The sequence below is a fragment of the Notolepis coatsorum genome (assembly GCF_963971535.1).
Source record: "Notolepis coatsorum genome assembly, chromosome: 10".
Classification (NCBI taxonomy): Eukaryota; Metazoa; Chordata; class Actinopteri; order Aulopiformes; family Paralepididae; genus Notolepis; species Notolepis coatsorum.
In genome coordinates, this window is record NC_140174.1 from 41931061 (window position 1) to 41954150 (window position 23090).

At 46.1% G+C, this 23090-nt stretch overlaps 1 protein-coding gene across 3 annotated transcripts in view; it reads left to right on the plus strand.

Annotated features, from left to right (window-relative positions):
- Positions 1-2735: 2735 nt before the first annotated feature.
- entpd1 (ectonucleoside triphosphate diphosphohydrolase 1) overlaps positions 2736-23090 on the plus strand; it is a 62525-nt gene continuing 42170 nt past the window's right edge. The window contains exons 1-2 of one of the 3 annotated variants that reach the window (XM_084323666.1): positions 2736-2904; positions 14691-14818. In XM_084323666.1, coding sequence (XP_084179792.1) covers positions 2889-2904; positions 14691-14818 — 144 coding nt within the window. In that variant the 5' untranslated portion in view covers positions 2736-2888. Of the gene's footprint in view, positions 2905-12789; positions 13076-14690; positions 14819-23090 lie in introns of those variants that run through there. The other 2 variants (XM_084323667.1, XM_084323665.1) reach the window with 2 other exon arrangements.

Consider the following 23090-nt stretch of genomic DNA (forward strand, 5'->3'; position numbering starts at 1 on the left):
GAAGGCTACCGAAGCCTCCTTTGAGTGTTCGCTTTTAATTGCAAAAGCAAAGAAACCGCACAATATTGGCGAGCAGCTCATCAAACCAGCCTGCATCAAAATGGTTTAGAAACTGTGCGGCCCACAGGTGGCGGATAAACTAAAATCAGTACCACTCTCGAACAATGTAGTGAAAGACCGAATTGATAAGATGTCAAGTGATTGCGAGCAGCAGCTGTCAGAAAAGCTTAGAAAGGGTCCATTTGCCATACAACTTGATGAAACTACAACTGTCGCAGACGAGGCTGTGCTCATCGTTTATGTGCAATATATCGAAAATGAGGATCTGAAGCAGGACATTCTCATGTCAGTCAACCTTACTACCACCACTCGAGGTGAGGATATTTTTACTGCAGTGGATTCTTACTTCATTCAACATAAATGCAAACCGTTCACCATTAGGGCCTGATTTGAGAGGATGAATACAGGATTTGAATATTGGCCAAAATTTTGAAATACATATGGTGCAAGATTAGATTTGTTGATTGAAGGCACAAGTCAAAGAAGCATAGTGGGTCTAATTATGATGCATATGCCTGTGTATAAGCAGTTTGTTATTAAAATGACAAAAAAAAGGTATTAAACCCAGCTAGGACAGATTCTCTCTGCTACTGATTGGAATTTCCTGTCTCATATTTAGTTTAATTTGTTGCATTGATTTGTTCCATAAATGCAAACCGTTCACCATTAGGGACTGATTTGAGAGGATGAATACAGGATTTGAATATTGGCCAAACATTTTGAAATGCATATGGTGCAAGATGAGATTTGTTGATTGAAGGCACAAGTTAAAGAAGCATAGTGGGTCTAATTGTGATGCATATGCCTGTGTATAAGCAGTTTGTTATTAAAATGAAAAAAAAAAGTATTTTATGGTATCTTATTAGGAGGGGGTCCGCGAATTTCATCAGAGATGTTTGGGGGTCCCTGGGGGGAAAAAGGTTGGGAACCACTGCACTAGAGCACCAGCATGTCACTTATCCAATCAGGTGTATTCCACGTGGGGAAATGGGGAGTAGGGAGGGGACACATGCCTGCAACATGTAAACAACAACATTCATTTTGGACCCGCAAACATTTAAAAAATTATAAATTCATTAATGAATCAATAATCAATCATTATTTGGGGGGGAAAGCAATACTTTTATTCCACACCTAAGTGGATGTACTGTAGTATTTAAAAAAATATACTTTCATAGAAATGTTATCTATAGCACCTTTAAGTTAAATAAAAGACGTGATTTGATTCGTTTTCTTATTAGACAGGTGAGTGACGGCTCTCGTGTGAGGTTCAATTTCCCTATGAACTTATGACTACGAAATAATAGCCATCGGTATCACAATATCAATGAAATATATGTGTGTCGCTTCTCTTCTGTCACATTCAAGGAGGATCACCCTGCGTCTGTTAGCGCCTCAACTTTTATGCTGCAAAGCATTCTCCCAGCATGCAACAGTGCAGTATGCGCATTGATCCTGCCGCATGTATCAGTTAATCATACAGTAGGCCTACTGTACATGCTCGCTGTTTTCTGCCCGTGTCGGCGTTATATTCCCTCATGCAACAATGCAGTACCGCGGCAGTCGTACGTGTTTATTAGTCCATTTGACGGATCTGCCTGTCTTTAAGCAGCTACATGTCTGCTCCCTGTAGAGTCTGATTGACGGCGTTGGTCACTCCCCGCCCCCTGTGGTCCTGACTGAATAACACAGAAAAGTCTTTGTTTTTTCCACAGCCTTGGTTACAAAAGTCCTGGACAGATGGACACACACACACACACGCGCGCGCACGCACGCACGCACGCACGCACATGCACACGCACACGCACACACACATGGTCATATGCACATACGCACACATACACACAGACACAGTGTTTCCCACACAGACAGATAACAGTGACCGTGCCCTTGTCATGGGCCTCAAGGTCTCCCATTCATTCTGGATTCAGCTGGTAGCTTGCTCCACATTCACCCAATGATACAGAATCTCCCAAACATATCATGTTCAGCATGGACTTTCACTTTCAGAACTGTTCTCTCTGAGGTTTCACAGACGTCAGTAGATCCACTCTCTCTCTCCATCGCCCTGCAGACTGCCCCCCCCCCCCCCCCCCCCCCCCCCAACAGGTTCCCGTGGGTCAAACGGCAGCTTTGGGGTTAAGTGTGATGAAAAAACTAAAGAAGAGTCTAGTTCTCAACATGCAGCTTGTTTTAAAAGCACTGGAATCACCCTTGCTCTCCATCTCATCGTGTTCCAACAGCAGGAACCCCCCCCCCCCCCCCCCCCAGATCTGAAGAAGATGCTTTCATGTTTGGCCTACTTTTATGAGACTGGGACAGATACACAGAGAATAGAGGGGGGGGGGGGGTGGCGGGGGGACTGGGGGGAAAAAGAAGAGCGGAAGAAAGAGGGAGACTGATGCAGAGAGAGGGAGAGAGAGAGAGAGAGACAGAATGAGAAATAGAGATGCGGAAACCGGGAGAGGGAAACAGAACCAGAGTGAGAGAGAAAATTAGAGAGGTATAGAGAGAGAGGGGGGGGTTAGAATGAAAGAGAGAGGGGGGGTAAACAGAGAGAGCAGCTAAAGGCGGCTGTGAGGGAGGGGAGGGGGCTGAGTGGGAGGAGAGAAGAGCGGCTCAGCTTCTCCTAATAAAGCGAGTGAATGTGAGAGGAGGTGCTGAGAAACATTAGACTAGAGCGGGGAGAGCAGTGTTACAGGAGAGAGAGACAGAGAGAGAGACAGAGAGAGATAGAGAGACAGAGAGAGAGACAGAGAGGAAAGAAAGAGAGTGAGATAGAGGGACAGAATAGAAAGAGCATTGTGTCGCCGCTGAGAGAGAAGCCCATGTCTGCACAAAGAGGTAGGTGTAATGCTACGACTGGCACACACACATGCACACACACACACACACACACACACACACACACACACACACACACACACACACACACACACACACACACACACACACACACACACACACACATGCACACTCACACACACGCATGCGCATACACACTCACTCACATGCACACATGCACACACACACACACACACACACACACACACAAGCATACACACACGTGTATACACACTTGCTTGCTCACACACTCACTCACTCACTCACTCACTCACTCACTCACGCAGACACACATGCACACACACATGCATACACACTCACTTACTCACTTACTCACTCACTCACTCACTCACTCACACTCACTCACTCACTCACTCACTCACTCACTCACTCACTCACTCACTCACTCACTCACTCACTCACTCACTCACTCACTCACTCACTCACTCACTCACTCACTCACTCACACACACACACATGCATACACACTCACTCACACACACACACACGCAGCGGTACATACAATTGGCCAGACGGCTGACAGGAACTCCTGTCAGACAGTGCATTCAGCAGTATTCCATGTACCAGCTATCTCGTCATGTATCAGGTGTGTGTGTGTTCTCTGCCAAGCGTGTGACTGCTCTATATGGCAGCTGTCCTGTGGAGAGCTCGGAGGCAGGTGTGTGTGAGTCCTCTCTAGCATGTGCCTGAGAGTGCGTACATGGGTGGTGTAGGGTGCAGAAGCGTGTGTCTTTCGCTTTGGTCGTGGGTTTTGGCACGGCGGCTGGGGGAGTATGTCGTGTGTCAATTTCAACCAGGACTTACACAGTAGCATATCCGCACTACTACCGAGATGATTTATAGTACAGTGGAACTCTTATTTGTTCAGCGTGAGTCAATAAAGGTAGCGTGAATTGCATCGTAATCTTCGGTTGAGGTACAAATACGGTCTGGATGATAGACAATGTTTCATCTGAGATGAATCTCAAACCGGGTAACACTGTCTTTGTGGGTGATTAGCTACTACTGTGTGTGAGTAGCAGTGGGTCATAATTGTCAGGTGATCACAATTTCAAACACTGCCACTACACCCCCCCCAGGGAGGGCACCGTGGACCGGAGTTTAGATACACAGGTGACTACTGTTGGCTACTTCCCCACGCAGCCCAGGGTTGGAGCTGTCAGCCAGGGAAACCCAAGGATATCCTTTGTGGAACCCTGATGGTAAACAGTGCTATTTTTGCTCTTCCTCAAGCCGAGGGGCCAGGGACCAGACTATATGTGTCAGTCAGTTGTCCTGTGGGCTGAGTCAGGCCGCTCTGCTGACATAACCACAGAAATACCACACTTCCCTTTAACAGAGCAGCGAGCAAAGTCACAGAGACGCTTCCTCTACGTAGGAAAGGAGGAAACATATCATTCAAAGCTGTTTTTTTTAGTCTTTTGAATCTTATTTTCAGAAAACAAGTCAAATCAAATCTGACAATGTCTTGTTCCACTCCAGCTTGAACCTTTTTCAAGAAGAAATGTCTTGAAACAAATGACAATATATTTCGTTTTTTGTGTGTCATATGACCGTGAGAGGGTCCCTGTGACCGGAGGTGGCAGTGGCAGACGACAGTGTTTCCCAATAGCCTGGGGGGAATAATTATGGGACTGTTGACTGATTGACGGTCCATTATTTGAGGTTGTCAAGAAAGGACATTATCCCAGCGCGATGACATCTCAAGGACACGGTTTACTCTGAGGCAGTGTGTGTGTGTGTGGCAGTGTGTGGCAGTGTGTGTGTGTGTGTGTGTGTGTGTGTGTGTGTGTGTGTGTGTGTGTGTGTGTGTGTGTGTGTGTGTGTGTGTGTGTGTGTGTGTGTGTGTGTGTGTGTGCGCTTGCACGTGTGTTTGGCAGGGTGCATGTAAGGACGTAGAAAGGCATGTTTGAAATGGAGAGTGTTGTACAGGAGTCCGAGGGAATGAGATGAGTACATAATTGAACGTGCTGACGCGCGTGCGTGCGTGCGTGCGTGCGTGCGTGCGTGCGTGCGTGTGTGTGTGTGTGTGTGTGTGTGTGTGTGTGTGTGTGTGTGTGTGTGTGTGTGTGTGTGTAATGTGAAAACATTTTGGGTTGCGAGGACATTTCGACCAGGGTTGCCAAATGCGAGACGTGGTATTTCTACGATAAATAATATAATATATAAAGTACAGTACAACGAAAATAAGTTGTCATCTAACCAGAGTGCAAGGTAACAATAAAGTGCATAACAATATACAGTGTAACAAGCGATTATATATATAACAAAGCTACTGAGTAAATATGCAAATCGAATATGTACAGTATTATGTACAGCGCAATACAAGCATAAATACACTATGGTAGTAAGCCTTATTAGCCAATGGTATATAGGTTATATACAGATATAGATCAAATATATACAGCATGTACAACAATGTACAGAGTGGGTACAGTATGTAAACAGGTATATCTGCAAATATATTCATACAGGTATACCGTATAGATACATTTATATTCGGCATACAGCTATCATATAGTGCTATAGGGTTGGTAGTTATGAATACAAGTGTAAGGCAGTGAAGGCAGTATTGCTTGAGTATAGGCAACATAGTTCAGAGTTTAAACTGTATGGTGTGTGTGTGAGAGAGAGAGTGAGTGAGAGTGAGAGTGAAAGAGAGTGTGTGTGAGCTTTGGGAAGGGAGGGTGAGTGAAATCTGATGTCTTGTCTTATTCATTACCATCTAATGTTACATGAGCATAAACGTGCATTGTGTCAGCCCGACCGCAAACATGAAGCAGTGGGTATAAAGACCTGTTAACAGCCAGCGCGTTGTGTCCTCTCCCCGTCATTAGTAAACCACATTTTGCCACAAAGTCACCCATTGACTCATCATCACCATTTACAAGAGCCGAGCAGCATGATGCAAACAGAACACATCACTCATGCTGTCATGTGTGTCCTGTCTGTTTCTCACTGTCTGTGTGTCTGTCTGTCTCTCTCTCTCTGTATATTTACAAAGATGTCTAAAATTTTACAAGATTTGTATATGGTCTACCAAACCATTTTATATATGATATCTGAAGGCAGAAACTATATGTTTCTTATAAAACGTTATGATGGCAGAACTACAGAATATGTTTCTGATTCATTTTCCATATGGGATGTATGTTTGTCTCTCTTTGTTTATCTGTCTCTCTCCCCCTCTCTATCTATTTGGCTCTCTCTGTCTCCCTCTCTCTGTATCTCTCTCTCTCTGTCTCCCTCTCTCTGTATCTCTCTCTCTCTCTCTCTCTCTCTCTCTCTCTCTCTCTCTCTCTCTCTCTGTGTGTTGTTCTCCCACCACTCCCTGTTTCCTGTCTGTATTGTCTGAACCATCCTGCCTCACCTAATGCCCTCCTCGCTGTTTATAGAAGGGAATGGCATTGGATGAGAGAGAGAGAGAGAGAGAGAGAGAGAGAGAGAGAGAGAGAGAGAGAGAGAGAGAGAGAGGGAGAGTGAGTCATGCGGAAGACAGAGAGAGAGAGAAGAGAGAGAGAGAGAGAGAGAGAGAGAGAGAGAGAGAGAGAGAGAGAGAGAGAGAGAAGGAGAGAGAGATAGAGAGAGAGAGACAGAGAGAGACAAAGAGAGACAGAGAGGAAGTATTAAAGTATTAAATTGCAAACATCTTGTTCGGCAAACACTGGTGATTGTAATCAAATAACAGGTGCCTTTCATTAAACAACCCGAGGCCAGTGAGCTGTGACGTAGCGACATGCTGGCTGATGTCAAACACCATGAGAGCAGTTAGCAGCATGAAGATGCACATGTGTCGGCCATTTGTTTCCGTAAATATCTTCTTCAGACAATCTTTGTCAGGTCATGTGATGTCATGCTGTGAATATGTTCTTCAGACAGTCTTTGTCAGGTCATGTGATGTCATGCTGTGAATATGTTCTTCAGACAGTCTTTGTCAGGTCATGTGATGTCATGCTGTGAATATGTTCTTCAGACAGTCTTTGTCAGGTCATGTGATGTCATGCTGTGAATATGTTCTTCAGACAGTCTTTGTCAGGTCATGTGATGTCATGCTGTGAATATCTTCTTCAGACAGTCTTCGTCAGGTCATGTGATGTCATGCTGTGAATATCTTCTTCAGACAGTCTTCGTCAGGTCATGTGATGTCATGCTGTGAATATGTTCTTCAGACAGTCTTCTTCAGGTCATGTGATGTCATGCTGTGAATATCTTCTTCAGACAGTCTTCGTCAGGTCATGTGATGTCATGCTGTGAATATCTTCTTCAGACAGTCTTCGTCAGGTCATGTGATGTCATGCTGTGAATATCTTCTTCAGACAGTCTTCGTCAGGTCATGTGATGTCATGCTGTGAATATCTTCTTCAGACAGTCTTCTTCAGGTCATGTGATGTCATGCTGTGAATATCTGGAGCCTTATCAAACCCCTGCAACATAAACTCCAAACAGCACAGAACAAACTAATCAGAGTAGTATTAGGCCTAAACTCCAGAACCCATATAGGGAGGACTCAATTTACACAACTCCACTGGCTACCAGTGGAGGCCAGAGCCAAACAACTATAGGGATGGTCCACAAGATTTTAAACAGGAGAGCCCCAACATATTTGAACAACCACCTTGAAATTATTGCACACACACACAACACAAGAGGAAGCCTGATACATGTAGTCCCCTGTAAACACAACAGGAAGATAGGTCAAATGTCATTTAGATATAGAGGTGCAGTGGAGTGGAACAAATTGCCACTCAATATCAAGGAAAATGAGAGGGCTGCAGTGTTCAAATCAAGGATAAGGGAGCAGCTGTTTAGCAACCTGCCACTGTAATGTCGGTGCGACTGTATTATGTGCTGAACCTCTGGTGAACGATGAGTAATGTCTCTATGCACTCTGTTGATGAAAATAATTATTGTTTTTAATGCACCAATGAACATGAATGATGCTTTTTATACATAAAAAAAATAAACTGAAACATGAATACTACTACGAATGCACTTTAGATTATGCACTAAGAATGCTCGATGCACTTCAGATGCCATAGTGCCACTTGAAACCAGTAACAACAGGGACAACGATGGAAATAAGTCCTGGACTTTTCGTTGTAGGCAAGTACAAATGTTGATCTGTCAATGTTGTTATGTTTGTTGTCAATCAAATCAAATCAAAAAATCTTCTTCAGACAGTCTTCGTCAGGTCATGTGATGTCATTCTGTGAATATCTTCTTCAGACAGTCTTTGTCAGGTCATGTGATGTCATGCAGTAAATTATCCCCACACGAAGGCAGGTAAGAACTTGTTACAGGTAGCTACTTTCAAAGTGTGTGTGTGTGTGTGTGTGTGTGTGTGTGTGTGTGTGTGTGTGTGTGTGTGTGTGTGTGTGTGTGTGTGTGTGTGTGTGTGTGTGTGTGTGTGTGTGTGTGTGTGTGTGCGTGTGTGTTTGTGTGCGCGCGCACACGTGTGTGTTTGTTGGTTGCCAATGACATCAGTCCCTGAGGCTACTCGTGGAATAGACATCATGATATTGTCAGACGTCTATGAATTCGGAATAGTCAAGAGTCATACAATAGTCAAGTGTTTCTTTCTTAATCCCCTTGGGGAAATGCAGGTGTCATAGCAGCATGGGGGAAGGGGGAGGGGAGGTACACAGGCAGGAATAAGGTAAGAAATAATAATAATAAATAATAGAATATAACATAATTCAAGATTCAAGAGGTTTATTTGTCACATACATACCAGGGCAAATGTGGGTGGCCATGCCCGCTTTGATTGTGCAATAATACTAAATAATAAAATACACATAATAAACTGGTAATAAAATAGACATAAAATAGGCATGATAAAATAGACATGCTAACGTCCTGAGAGTGCAATACAATGTTAGCTACGGATTAAGGCACTGGGTCCTATGTACACTAGTATACAATATACAGTTTTTACTCTATATCCTTATGCTATACTTGCTATTTCTAAACTATACTATACAAGAACCACATCAGTTCTTTCCTTAAAGTGACCTTTATTTTCCTCGTTCCTTTAAAGTGTCCTTTCCATTTTGTTTAAAGTGACCGTTTGTGTGTGAGCGAATGCGTACTTGTGTGGAGAGTTCAGTGTTGAATGTTCTGATGGCCTGGGGGAAGAAGCTGAGACTTAGTCTCTCTGTTAATAATAATAATCTCTAATGATAATAATAATAATAATAATAATAATAATAATAATAATAATAATAATAATAATAATAATAATAATAATAATAATAATAATAATAATAATAATAATAATAATAATAATAATAATAATAATAATAATAATAATAATAATAGAATGGCAATACACTGTGTAGACAATGTATACTGATCGATAATCGATAATAGTATGAAATGGTATACATAGTAGTAACACACTGCGCCCGGGTCGTTGAAGTGTTCAGTAGTTAAGAGTCAGACAGTCCTAACAGTTCTCAAGTTCTCCATCCGTTAGTTCTCCAACTATTGGCAGCAGTCCATGTGGAGACTGATGGCTACTGGCACAAAGTACTGGCCGCGGCGGCGAGGCGGGGTGTAAGTCTATGGCTGAACGTGCTCCTCGTCTTGGCTAGCTCCTCATACAGGGGGTGGGAGGGGTAGTAGCATTCAAATGATACCTTTGCTCTAAACTGTCCTCGGGGCTACCAGGCCACCTTTTCTCTTCCAGTATATTGGTGCAATGGGAATAGTTAAAGGCTCACTTCACTGAAAAACAATGCAGATCTATTTTGCACTTAATCTCACACATATTCCAAAATTCTGAACAGTTTTGCACACATGCGTTTGGTTTGACAGGTACCGGAGAGTTAATGAGTTTGGATATATCCTCCAGTGATGTCATCGGAAGACATTGGATCCCTGTGTCCTTCCATCTCTTCATTGAATTGTAATTAATGTGGGATTGGGTGTCTTCCGATGACATCACTGGGGGACATATTCAAACTCAATGACTCTCAATAACCGCCAGACTAGATGAATATGTGCAAAACTGTTTTGGGAGTTCTGGGATATGCCTGAGATTATGTGCAAAATCAGTACGAGCGTTGTGGGATCCAAGCCACGTTGGATTAATGTCTGCATCTTCTCTTGTCCAGGCTTGTTGTTTCCTTCACTACCACAAATAAAACGCATACTGGAAACCAGATGTACCCCATGGTGAGTTCTGTGTATCGGTTTGATGCCAACAACATGGTAATGGTGTAAACGCTTTTAAAGGAACACACCAACATTATGGGAAATGCGCTTGCCATCTTCTCCAGATTCCATTACAGATTACTGTTCACCTGCTTAGTCATTAGTGACACAATCTATTGGATTACTCCAACACGTAACTATGGCTGTCCCAATTATCATTTCTTAGGCTTTGAAGCTTCAGCAGTAATCAACGGCAAATAGTCAAAGCTTCATTATTCTCTGTGCAGTTTCAATGCAGTGGGTAAATGAGAGCTATGTGGTGGATAGGTTTTCTGAAAGTTCTCATTATTAAATGTTCTCGTCTGAGAGGAACTTATTTTTTAAATTAATGCTGCAATATTATTTCTATAAGCCATTTCCTATGCTTTTTTTGGAGTGGTAAAAAACAACAACTACCAAACACAAAGAAAACGACGCATTCAAATAGTGATTTTGGCATTGATTACCATGGCAGTGATTGAAGCTTCGAAGCATTCAGGTCAGCCCTAAACATAACCTGATTACATTTGATTTATTTATAAATGGTAAATAAAATTCTCTATGATTACTTTGCCTCTTAAATGTACAGTCAAATGGATCACGTATTGCAATTTACTGAAGGTCAGTTGAATAACGTTATTATCACCATTTACATTCAATCATAATTAATATTAGTTCAAGTAGTGTAATGACTTCTCTGTCCGTAACCTCGCCATCACGATGCCTTTGTAATCCATAGGCTATATGTCCTGATTACCGTTTTTTGGCCTTCGAAGCATCAGTAATAAATAATTATCATCGAATAATCAAAGCTTCATTCCTCCGCACAAAGGTTTCAACGTGGTGTGTAAACGAGAGCGTAGACGGGTGTTCTGAAAGTTGATACGATGTTGTTGTCTGAAAAGAAAAACACAATCAAAATCGGAACAGAAAACGAAGCATACGAAATAGTGATTTTGACATTGATTGCTGTGATCGATTGAAGCTTGGAAAGCGTGGAAGCATTCGGGGCAGCCCTACAGATTGACCTCTTTGTAGAAAGAACCCATGCTGAGAAACAGGTTTTATGCTGTGATGCTACTCTTTTTGTTGAATAATTGCAGCCAACAAACAGGATAGAAGGAGGGTGGGAGACTTTGATACTGTGAAAGCATTTTTTTTCTCCAAAACATTCCTTTCCTTATCTGTCATGCTATACTATACAGAAAAAGATAAAAGATCTGCTATCTTGCTATCAGACTGAATAATTTGTATACAGTGTTCGTTCCTTGAGTGGTGCTTAAAACGGGAGCAGTGAACTCCTCATGCTTAAGAAAACACCAATCATGGTTTGCATTATAGAAGTTAGAACAATGACAGGATAGTTTGTGTTGGCTCCTGGCATGCATGGCTTTTGTGTGTGTGTGCGTGTGTTTGTGTGTGTGTGTGTGTGTGTGTGTGTGTGTGTGCGCGCGCGTGTGTGTGTGTGTGTGTGTGTGTGTGTGTGTGTGCGTGTGTGTGTGTGTGTGTGTGTGTGTGTGTGTGTGTGTGTGTGTGTGTGTGTGTGTGTGTGTGTGTACACAGTATACCTATCTTTTGGGCTAAACTTTCCTTGTCCCCTTTTCCTGTCACAAGTGATGAATTCAATTTGAGTGTGATTGAAATAATTGAGGACAGGGTTTGAATTTAAGGTTACAGTAAGGTCTTAGTTATCTTAAGGTTAAGAATGTATAGGCTGGGTAGCGCAGTGGACTAAGCACTCGCCTACTGCAGAGATCTGGGATCTAATCCAGCTGTCAGCGGTACCTCCGGCTTGGTCACTCGTCCCCTACGAACCCAATTGACAGTGTTAGCGGGTGGGAAGCCGTGGGGTATGTGTCCTGGTCGTTGTAAACTGCGACTCTGGTCGGTCGGTTGGAGCGCCTGTTCAGCAGGGAGGGGATCTGGGGGAAATAGCATGAACCTCCAGTGAAGTTGTAATGGTCTTTGCCAGGAGGAGGTAGAGTTGATAAGGACGCCTGGCCCTTAGTGTGTGTGTAACTGTGTATGCATGCCTATACATAGAAGTACATTGTGCAGCTGTAGCGTATAGTATGTGTGTTGCCAGAGCAGGATAAATCTGCTGTGAATGGCTGATCTCATCAATAGGCAAGTCATGGCTGTATCTGTATGTATCTACATTCATACATACACACACAAACTCGCACACTCTCACACGCACACACACGCACACACGGCCCTCAAATGCACACAAACACGGACACGCACACACGTGCAGACACGCTGCCTTGGGGGAAACACAGGGGATTCCAATCCGTCACAGAGATCAGATGACATCACAGACTGCCTCCGTCCTCCTAACAGCTAAACAAGGGAGTCCCCACTTCCCCTCCCTCCTCCTCCTGCACATCCCACAGAATCAAGAGAGAGGAGGCGGGGGGAGGGAGGGAGGGAGGGATGGAGGGGAAGACTGCGGGAAGGAAGGGACGAAGAGAGAAAAACGAAGGGAGCGCGCGAGAGAGGGAGGAGGCCGAGTGAGGCAAACAACAGCGAGGCTGCCTCTCATTAGTTCTCCTAGAAAGCGCCCCTTTTACACAAGGTCCACCCACACGCACACACACGCACGCACACCACACACACACAACACACACACACACTTCAACTGCGTCTCCATAGTGACCGGCTGCGCTGCTCGGGCTTGGGGAGGAAATGCCAAACTGTGCCTCAGCTTCACTCGGCTTGACAGAGAGAGAGGGAGGAGGGGGAGAGAGAGAGATCCCCTGTCCGACCTTGTCGGAACAATCTGTCTTTATCTTTATCACTTACCCTGCAGCTCGGATCCTCTCCCTCCCCCCTCCTTCCCGTTCTGCTTCCCCCCTCCTTCTCATTCACCCCCCACACTTCTCTCTCTCACACTACTCTCTCCATTTCACTCTCTCTCCCCGAGTGAGTGAGTTCATTGAAGTGGACAACAGAGGTAAGTGTTCCAGTTCACCGTTACCGCTCCCTGTTCGCCGTAATGCCTGGTCGTCGCAGCGTAACAGAGTTTACTACCACGGCCACCACGAGCAAAGGGTCCGGTTCACTGTTATTATCACTGGTGGTGCAATGGGACAGATACGATGTCGTGTGTGTGTGTGTGTGTATATAGTGTATAGTATCTGTGTCTCGGAGTCGGAGTGATCGCTGTAAAACAGTAACAATGACAACCTGTTCCGTTTTTTTTCTTGGCTATCACGGTGCGCTATGTGAACTCGTGTGAACAGAACATACCTGTCCTGTCAGGTTACTTATAGTAGAGTACCAAGAGCAGTACTTTTGGGTGTGTGCGTGCGCGTGTGTGTGTGTGAGTGAGTGTGTGTGCACTGTCAGTGTGTGTGTGTGTGTGTGTGTGTGTGAGAGAGAGAGAGAGAGAGAGAGAGAGAGATAGCTAGAGAGTGTGTGAGAGAGAGAGAGAAAGAGTGTGTCTTAAAAGTATTGTATTTTAAGTGATTCATTATTGCACAGTAGGACTGTGTTACGCCCCTTATTGTCCCTTTTATAAACAGTGGCAGTAAGTCAGATGTCGCTTGCATTGTGGTTGCTTGTTGCAAATTCCAATTGTAAACAGTGAAAACTCAATAGGGATCGACAACTGAATAGAAATGAACAAAAGGTTGCATGTGGTCTATAGCAATAGGATATATTATAGCTTATATGTACCTGCTCATTTGGGCAGCTTGGCAAATAGTTCTCATGATGTGGATAAATATGGGTTGGAATGCCTGGTTAGTTTCCAACGTGATGTCTGTGGATACAGACAGTTTTGCTTATCAATTCTTTCCCAAAAGCAGAAACAAATGTTTATTGTCCCAGCATTACCTCAGGGTTCTGGAAACACTTGAAGGGAAAAACCTGTCAAAATATTGTGGCGGCTTCACTGGTACTGAATGGAGTTAATGAGGTGCTGGAAACAGGTCTGGGAAAGGCTAATTACAATCCTATCAGAACCTCATCCGTAGTTCTTGGTTACATAACAACATAATAACAACAACCCAGACATACCCCCACCCCCCATATACACATTCACTCACCCACTCAACCACTCACTCACTCACTCACACTTAGAAACATCATCACACATGCACACACCGTGACATCATCCACATCTGGATGTCTGATGGCTAACTATATCCCCTCTTTGTTCTAATTTTCTGTCTCTCTCTCTCGCTCTCTCTCTCTCTCTCTCTCTCTCTCTCTCTCTCTCTCTCTCTCTCTCTCTCTCTCTCTCTCTCTCACTCTCCTTCCCTCCAATCCTTTCTTCTCTTGATCCCCCCTTTTTCCATCCCTCTCCCTCCCTCTCCCTCTCTCTCTTTCTCCTTCCATCCAATCCTTTCTTCTCTTGACCCCCACTATTTCTCTTTCCATCCCTCCCTCCCTCTCTCTCTCTTCTTCTACCAATCATCTCTTATCTTTATCCCTTCTCTCTTTCCATCCCTCCCTCCTATCTCTCGCAATCTCTCTCTCTCTGTCTCCTTCTACCCAAATCCTCTCTTCTCTTGATCCACTCTCTTTCCAACCCCCTCACTCTCTCTCTCCACCCCCTCTCTCAGAGATGAAAGACAAGAACCCCTGGCATAAGCCTGTGACCATCATCATCTCTGTGATCGGCGTCATAGCGATCGTCGCCCTGGTGACCGTTTCAGTGTTGCAGAACAAGCCCCTCCCCCCGAAATTCAAGGTACAGTCATCCCAAGACGTTACAATACAGTATGATAATAATCTATATATTATGCTACATAATACATACTGTAGCTACATAACATAGCACGGGTCTCCACTGATACATAGTTACATAACATAGCACAGGCCTCCACTGATTCTGTACTATTAGTTGTCTGTGCTGTTCATATAATGGCACGCCAAAGTCTAGAGTCCCACATAACAAATATGGTCTCTGGTAAATATGACCTTTAACCTGTAGCACTGGCACTAGGCATACAAACCACAGTCATATAAGGCCAGAGGATGAAACGTTGACAGGAATAGTAAGTGAGTAGCCAGCCCGCATTCTCACCACAGGTCATCTATCGGCTATACGTGATTGCTCTGTCCTGGTCCCAGTGTTTTCTTTTTTTCTCCCACCCCCCAATTTTGTCATTATGCCAATTCCCTCCTGGTCGTTGCGCCGCCCTGCTGTCGGTCTGGGGAGGGCGTAGATGTAGACAATGATGCGGTGCTCATGGGACGGGGTTGCACGCCGTGCAACCAAAGTTGTGAGCAGAAGCGCGTGCACACAGGAATGCGCTGCACTCGACTGATGCGCCAACTCGCAGTACCCACCTGGCTACTTTGCATATGAATAGCGCCGGTCGTCAGGTGTTACATTAATTCGTAGAGGCAATTAGGCACTGTCTTTAGTCTGTCCTTAATGCGAGGGAACATTTATGCGCACGCGCCCGGGAGTGAGCGCACGCGCCCGGGAGCGAGCGCACGCGCCCAGGAGCGCACGTGCACGTGGCGTCATTAGCGTGCGTGCAACCAGTGTTGATATGAGCAACGCTGTTATGGTTTGTAACCGACCCCAATCGCACAACACAAGACAGGTATGAGAGTAAGCCAAAACAGGGCATTTATTTCTTACATAACAAAAAGCGGCACAGTCCCTTTAAGGGAGAACACAAAAACACTAGAGTAAAGGAAATATGGAAAATGCGGCACTGTGCCTTTAAGAGGCGAACAGGCTAAGGGACTAAGGCTAAGGGCCAGGGCTAAGGACCAGGGCTAAGTGTCAGGGCCAGGACCAGGGGCACTGGAGAGGGGGACAGGGACAGAGGCCCGGAGAGGCGGGCTGGAGACGGGGACAGAGAACAGGGTTAAGGACTTGGACAGGGCGAGGGCCAGAGCTGCTTACAGGGAAAAGGACAGGGTTCTGACGGCGGAGGCCTGGCACGGGGACAGGGGCCCGACGGCGGAGGCCTGGCACGGAGATCCTCTTCGTCCCTACTCGGATGCTGCAGACGGGCAGCGCAGAACAAAGGGGGTCCCAGGGGACCGGGATGGGAACACGCCGTCCTCCCGTGGAATACTAGGGAGCGACGACGAGCCTGGGTCCAAGGGGAACGGGATGGGCACAAGCCATCCTCCCGTGGAATACTAGGGAGCGACGACGAGCCTGGGTCCAAGGGGAACGGGATGGGCACACGCCGTCCTCCCGTGGAATACTAGGGAGCGACGACGAGCCTCACCCCAGGAACGAGGATCACGAAGAGACGCCTTCCTCCCGTGGAATCGGGAGCGATGACGAGCCGGCTTGACGTCTGGAGTGGGAACACTGGAAAACCTCCTGTAGAGAATTAGAGAGCGAAGACGGTGTCCCACTCCAGGCAAACGGCGACAGGTGGTGATGGCTGGCACGTCGTCTCACGACGGAGACGCGGCAGGTGATGGTAACGTACAGGATGGTAACGTACAGAACTCCATGAACACAGACACAGATACAGAGTCCAGAACACAGAACGACCCGACAAGGACTGGAGGGGAGTCTGCAACCTATGTACTCTCCCGAGGTGATTGCAAACTCCCAACAGGTGCGTGAAGGTAGAGGATCAAGGATGTCCAAGGGTGGGGGCTGGTGAAGAGTAGAGGAGAGTAAATCATCGCAAGGGTGGGGGCTGGTGAAGTGTAGAGGAGAGTAGACAGGGAAAACACAGGAAAAAGGTCCAGGGACAGGCGAATCCTCACAGTACCTCCCCCTCCACGGGAGCCACCGGGCGACCCAAAAAATCAGACAGCGGGGCAGGGGACATGACAAAGCAACAAACAAAAAAAAACTGGGCCATGCTAGCAGGGGAAGCTATACCTAAAGTGGGGCTAGCAGAGGGACTGGGTAGCTGCCAGAGCATTGCTAGCTACAGGGCCTATGCTAGCTGTACTGCTACATTAGCATAGAGGCTGCGCTAGCTGCCGGAGCTAGGCTAGCAGACAGGGCTGGACTAGCAAAGGAGAACAAGCTAGCTGGAAGGACAGTCCTAGCTGTGGGGAACAGGGTAGCCAACAGGGGAGCTAACGAGGCTAACAGGGGAGCTAACAGGGGAGTCAACAGGGGAACTAACAGGGGAACTAACAGGGGAACTAGAGGGAGCTAGAGGGAACTAGAGGGAACTAACAGGGGCTAACTCACATACACTGTCTGTGCTGGCTGGGGTCGTCGACTGGTCGGGTCGTACTGTTATGGTTTGTAACCGACCCCAATCGCACAACACAAGACAGGTATGAGAGTAAGCCAAAACAGGGCATTTATTTCTTACATAACAAAAAGCGGCACAGTTCCTTTAAGGGAGAACACAAAAACACTAGAGTAAAGGAAATATGGAAAATGCTGCGCTGTGCCTTTAAGAGGCGAACAGGCTAAGGGACTAAGGCTAAGGGCCAGGGCTAACGACCAGGGCTAAGTGTCAGGGCCAGGACCAGGGGCACTGGAGAGGGGGACAGGGACAGAGGCCCGGAGAGGCGGGCTGGAGACGGGGACAGAGAACAGGGTTAAGGACTTGGACAGGGCGAGGGCCAGAGCTGCTTACAGGGAAAAGGACAGGGTTCCGACGGCGGAGGCCTGGCACGGGGACAGGGGCCCGACGGCGGAGGCCTGGCACGGAGATCCTCTTCGTCCCTACTTGGATGCTGCAGACGGGCAGCGCAGAACAAAGGGGGTCCCAGGGGACCGGGATGGGAACACGCCGTCCTCCCGTGGAATACTAGGGAGCGACGACGAGCCTGGGTCCAAGGGGAACGGGATGGGCACAAGCCATCCTCCCGTGGAATACTAGGGAGCGACGACGAGCCTGGGTCCAAGGGGAACGGGATGGGCACACGCCGTCCTCCCGTGGAATACTAGGGAGCGACGACGAGCCTCACCCCAGGAACGAGGATCACGAAGAGACGCCTTCCTCCCGTGGAATCGGGAGCGATGACGAGCCGGCTTGACGTCTGGAGTGGGAACACTGGAAAACCTCCCGTAGAGAATTAGAGAGCGAAGACGGTGTCCCACTCCAGGCAAACGGCGACAGGTGGTGATGGCTGGCACATCGTCTCACGCCGGAGACGCGGCAGGTGATGGTAACGTACAGGATGGTAACGTACAGAACTCCATGAACACAGACACAGATACAGAGTCCAGAACACAGAACGACCCGACAAGGACTGGAGGGGAGTCTGCAACCTATGTACTCTCCCGAGGTGATTGCAAACTCCCAACAGGTGCGTGAAGGTAGAGGATCAAGGATGTCCAAGGGTGGGGGCTGGTGAAGAGTAGAGGAGAGTAAATCATCGCAAGGGTGGGGGCTGGTGAAGAGTAGAGGAGAGTAGACAGGGAAAACACAGGAAAAAGGTCCAGGGACAGGCGAATCCTCACAAACGCAACACTGGATGTAGACTATACCAGCCTCCTCTGATACATGAGGTTTGCTAGACGCTTGTTTTCACTAGACAGCTAGGAGTTTCACATGGGAGAACGTAAGGGGCACAGAGGTTCACGCTATCTCTCTATCGCAACGACCAGGACTCCCACCAGCGAACACTGCCAATTGTGTTCGGAGGTATACCCAGCCACCCCCCAGGTCCAGTGTTTATCATGTAGCTAAGATCATCTCATAGTGGAACTTGGGGCCATTTGTCTCCGGAACATGATGTTGTACAAAATACAAAACAGGCTTCACCACTGCAAAGTGTGTCAAATGTGACCGAAATATTTCATCAAGACTAATTGACCAAATCTGAGAGGACAACTTTACTTTAATCAATTTGTGTACATCCATTCCACACAATTAGGATGTGTTTTGTGGTGTCCAGAGATAGAGTAGTGGTTAAGGCCCCTGGTCCCTGGGACTACACGTGTAGGTTATACTCTTGTTGGCTTAGGGTCAAATTCTGCCAGAATCTCCTGTTCCTTCCTGTCTTCCGCTCCTGCATTCCAACTGTCTCATTAAAAGGAAAACCAGATACAGGGAGTGGAATGTCTAATCTACTCCCCCTAAACAAAAACAAACAAAAAGGATTTTATCAACCAAAAGATTAAAGTGGTAATCCACAAGATCCCGATGCTTATTACCAATAGCTGTAGGCTATTGGTAATAATAAGTGATCATTGCTGTGGCATTTTTGTATTGACTTGCTTCCCATCTTGAAAACTACTGAGTTAGTCTTCTATTTGTTACAAACAAACTGTTGTTGTTGCTGCTGTTGACGTGAAACATATCACTTCCTGTGTGCCAGATGATTTTCCTGGGAATGTCATACCAGACATTAGCGTTTAGAACAGCCAAGAATGGCAAGTGTAAAAGCATTCATGAACTGATACAGGTAGAATCACTATCTATATAAATTGGTGATAGGGGCTTTAAAGGCTCCATGAAATTATGTAGATGGAAAAATAGCAATACCATGTAATTGAATCATATCATTTAATTAAGCTGTAATTAACACAACACAAGGATTCAATGTCCCCGATGACATCACTGGTGACCATAATTCAAACTCATTTACTCTCAATTTGCCACTGCAAACTGAGCCTGAGCTTCTAGCCAGCCAGACCCATTTCAGTGGGTGGGAGTTTTTGCTTTAACAGACAAACTCCTTCAGTCAATCAGCATCATCAAACTTCGGATGAACAGCGAAAACAAAATTACAGTTTTGTATATTTGATGTGTTTATCTGTTGTAGCTAACACAACTTGCATTTAATATACAGTATATATATTTTTTAACAATTAAAAAAAAATTTATGCTAATATTAAAGTTATTGCTTGTTAGTTTGGGAGACGACATTACTGTTTTGTCAGCGGTGGCCTGTATTTCATGTCATCAACTACTGGAACCAATCAAGTTCTGTGTTCCACTGGTGGACAGAATAGCAGTTATAGTCCCTGATTGGTTCTGATTGCATTGCAATTTCTGGAATTTCTGGATGCATGGAAGGCCAATCTGTATCGCAAGAAAGACTGGTTTCCAGTTTTTATGAACTAGTGAGCAACTTGTTCAGGCTGCATAGCTAATGCTAACACCAATGCACAACTTCCAAATCAGCCGATTATAACTTTAAAGTAGCCTAATTCCGGGGCAGCTACGTGGTGCAGTGGGCAAGGCGCTCACCACGAATACTGGAGACGCTGGGTTCGCCTGTTCGAGCCCAGCGCTCCACATTGCTTTCAGTTTAGCTGGTCGTCCATACTAATACACATTGGCAGTATTAGGGGGTGGGAAACTGATGGGTGGGGATCGGGTGTTGTGGACAGCGACTCCTACAGGCCGGTTGGTGCGCCTGCGCAGTAGAATCAGGAAGCGATGCGGGCGGCACCCCTCGAAAGCGCAGACCCCTGACGCTGAAAGATCGCGCCGCGCAGGTGAAAAGATGCGACTGCTGTTACCTCGAGTATCGGAGGGGACTCGTGCTATGTATGACTTAGTCCACATTGCAGCCGGCTTGTGGGAGGCAAGAAACAGCGTTCGAGACAGGGGAGGGTTGAATTGGATGATACGAAATTGGGATGGGAGAAAAATTGAAAATGGGAGAAAAAGTGGATAAAAAAAAAAGTAGCCTAATTCCAAAGCCTTTTTTTCAGTGTACCATTAAAGGGGAAACCCAAGCACTCTGGGTCTCTATTGTATTTGTAGAAATGTTGCTTTACAACAGAGTAAAATGAGCTCACAGAACAGAGAAAAAGCCCTAAACCACTGTGTATGCTCCAGCTTCCGGCTTTACAAAGCACTACACTGCGTAAAAGGGCGGGCACCAGTCAAAGGTGCCTACTCCTACCAAACACACACAAAGAGTGGAGGAGGTGAGCATTTACTTCTGGTTACTCCGTTACCTGCCGAGAGAGAGAGAGAGAGAGAGAGAGAGAGAGAGAGAGAGAGAGAGAGAGAGAGAGAGAGAGAGAGAGAGACCGATTGAGAATGAAGATCAAGGTATCGGGATATTTTAGGCCCCGTCCACACGAGCGCTGGATTTAATGTAACCATGATTGTATGTGCGCAGTTGCACTGTTCGGGCACACACAACCGGGGTTTTGCTACACTGCAACCGTGGTCTTTGAAAACCGGAGTCCAGGGTGAAGTTTTGCGCACATCCCGGTTGCAGTGGGTGCGTGTGGGCATAGCAACCGAGGTTATTCCCAGTGTTTACAGCAGAGCTGTCGCAATTATTTCCCATGTTCACGGCAGACTGTCGCAAACAATAGCAAGTTAGCAACCGAGCGCGGGGTAGAGAGATTAGAGCAGAGCCAGCTACACCAGTGTTTACAGCAGAGCTGTCCCAAGTAGCGTTCTATGAAAATGTCACATTCCTGACCTGACGCTCAGAGTAAACATGTAGCTGCGGCTAAACTAAACTCATGTGTTGTCAAGTTATTGTTATAAGGAACCCAGTCCAGACTGCATCCCCTTAACAATTGTTTGTATTGAGCCGTATTGTATTGTACCCATTCTGCAATGTGTTAAATAACGTTTGCATCCATTCATCCTACTAGCGTTAACGTTACCACATTATTACGTTAGCATGTAAGCTAACAAAATCGCCGATGCTAGCCTCAGCTAGCCTCGATGCTTACTATACATAGAGAATGCCATTCACATTAGCATGTAGCTAACAACACGGAGATCTTTTGTGAGACTAAACTATCCGCTCTTGGTGGTAAATTGTGTTGCTGTTGGTTTTGTTTCATCAACAAATGAGAGGCAGAACACACAGTGAATGTATCCGTTTTTATTGCACTTTTTTTTTTTTAAACTTTATTTTTATTTTTTTAGCGTTTATCGCTTTTCTGGTCAAGCATGACCGACAGATACAGGGTGAAACGGGATATAGATCAGGGGAAGACATTCTGATAAATGACGGCGGGTCCGGGAATCGAACTTGGAGTCCACCAGATCCGTGACGCAGCACGGTTTTCCCCGACGCTGAAATAGCGCCGAGATATGCGGTGAGCTACTGGAGCCCCCCCTGTTTATTGCACTTTTATTGCACTTTCTTTGCTGAAAAAGATATGCTACATTGGCTAAATGGCTAACGCAAGGTATTTAAAGATGGCGGCTTTGTTGTTTTTAAGCAGGAAGTGTAGTGAGCGTTTTCTGATTGGTTGAAATGGCCTTCAGGTCTGAACAACATCGCCGCCTACTGCTTTGGCATTGTACTACATGTATCGGTTGCTGGTTTTCCAGCCGCCGTGAGTACGTGGTTATACACGGTTATTCACCTGTGTGGACAGAGGTTTATTTTTTCAAAACTTCGGTGTCATTAATACCCGTGATCGTGTGGACAGGGCCTTAATTACCCGCCAAATGGTAGCTCTCCAAAATGGAGTGAGGGTAGAGCTAAGCGTCATCCGGACATCTGGCTCCACCAAATAAGCACCTTCCATGGCCAACGTTTCTGAGCAGAGATCGCTTTGGCCAGCCGCATAGAGAGAGAATCAATCAGTTATGTAGCATGGAGGGGGTGGTTCTGGGACGCTGGACCTAACTGTTGAGCCTTCCCGAGGTGTCATGGGCCTAACTTGTATATTCCACCGCAAGCAAACACTGGTGACACGCTCTCCAGGCTCCACGACGAGGTAAACAAACTCCAGTCAGCGAACCTTGACGCTGCTATTGTGATTGTGGGTGATTTCAATAGCGCCAATCTGAGAAAGGTATTGCCGGACTTCTATCAGCATGTGACTTGTAACACCAGAGGCGGTAAAAATTTTTTGACCACTGGTACTCGCAATTCAAGGGTGGGTACAAGGCTCATTCTGCTAGTGGTTTTGGAAAATCTGATCATGCGGCCATTTTTCTTTCACCAAAATATAAACAAAGAATCAAGAGTACTCTGGTAGTCTCGCGAGAGGTGCAGAAATGGGATGTGGAGTCAGAGGAGACGCTACAGGCTGCGCTTGAATGCACAGACTGGAGTGTATTCCGTGACACAGATAACATTAATGACTACACGGAGACAGTGCTGGACTTTGTTCGTACTTTGGT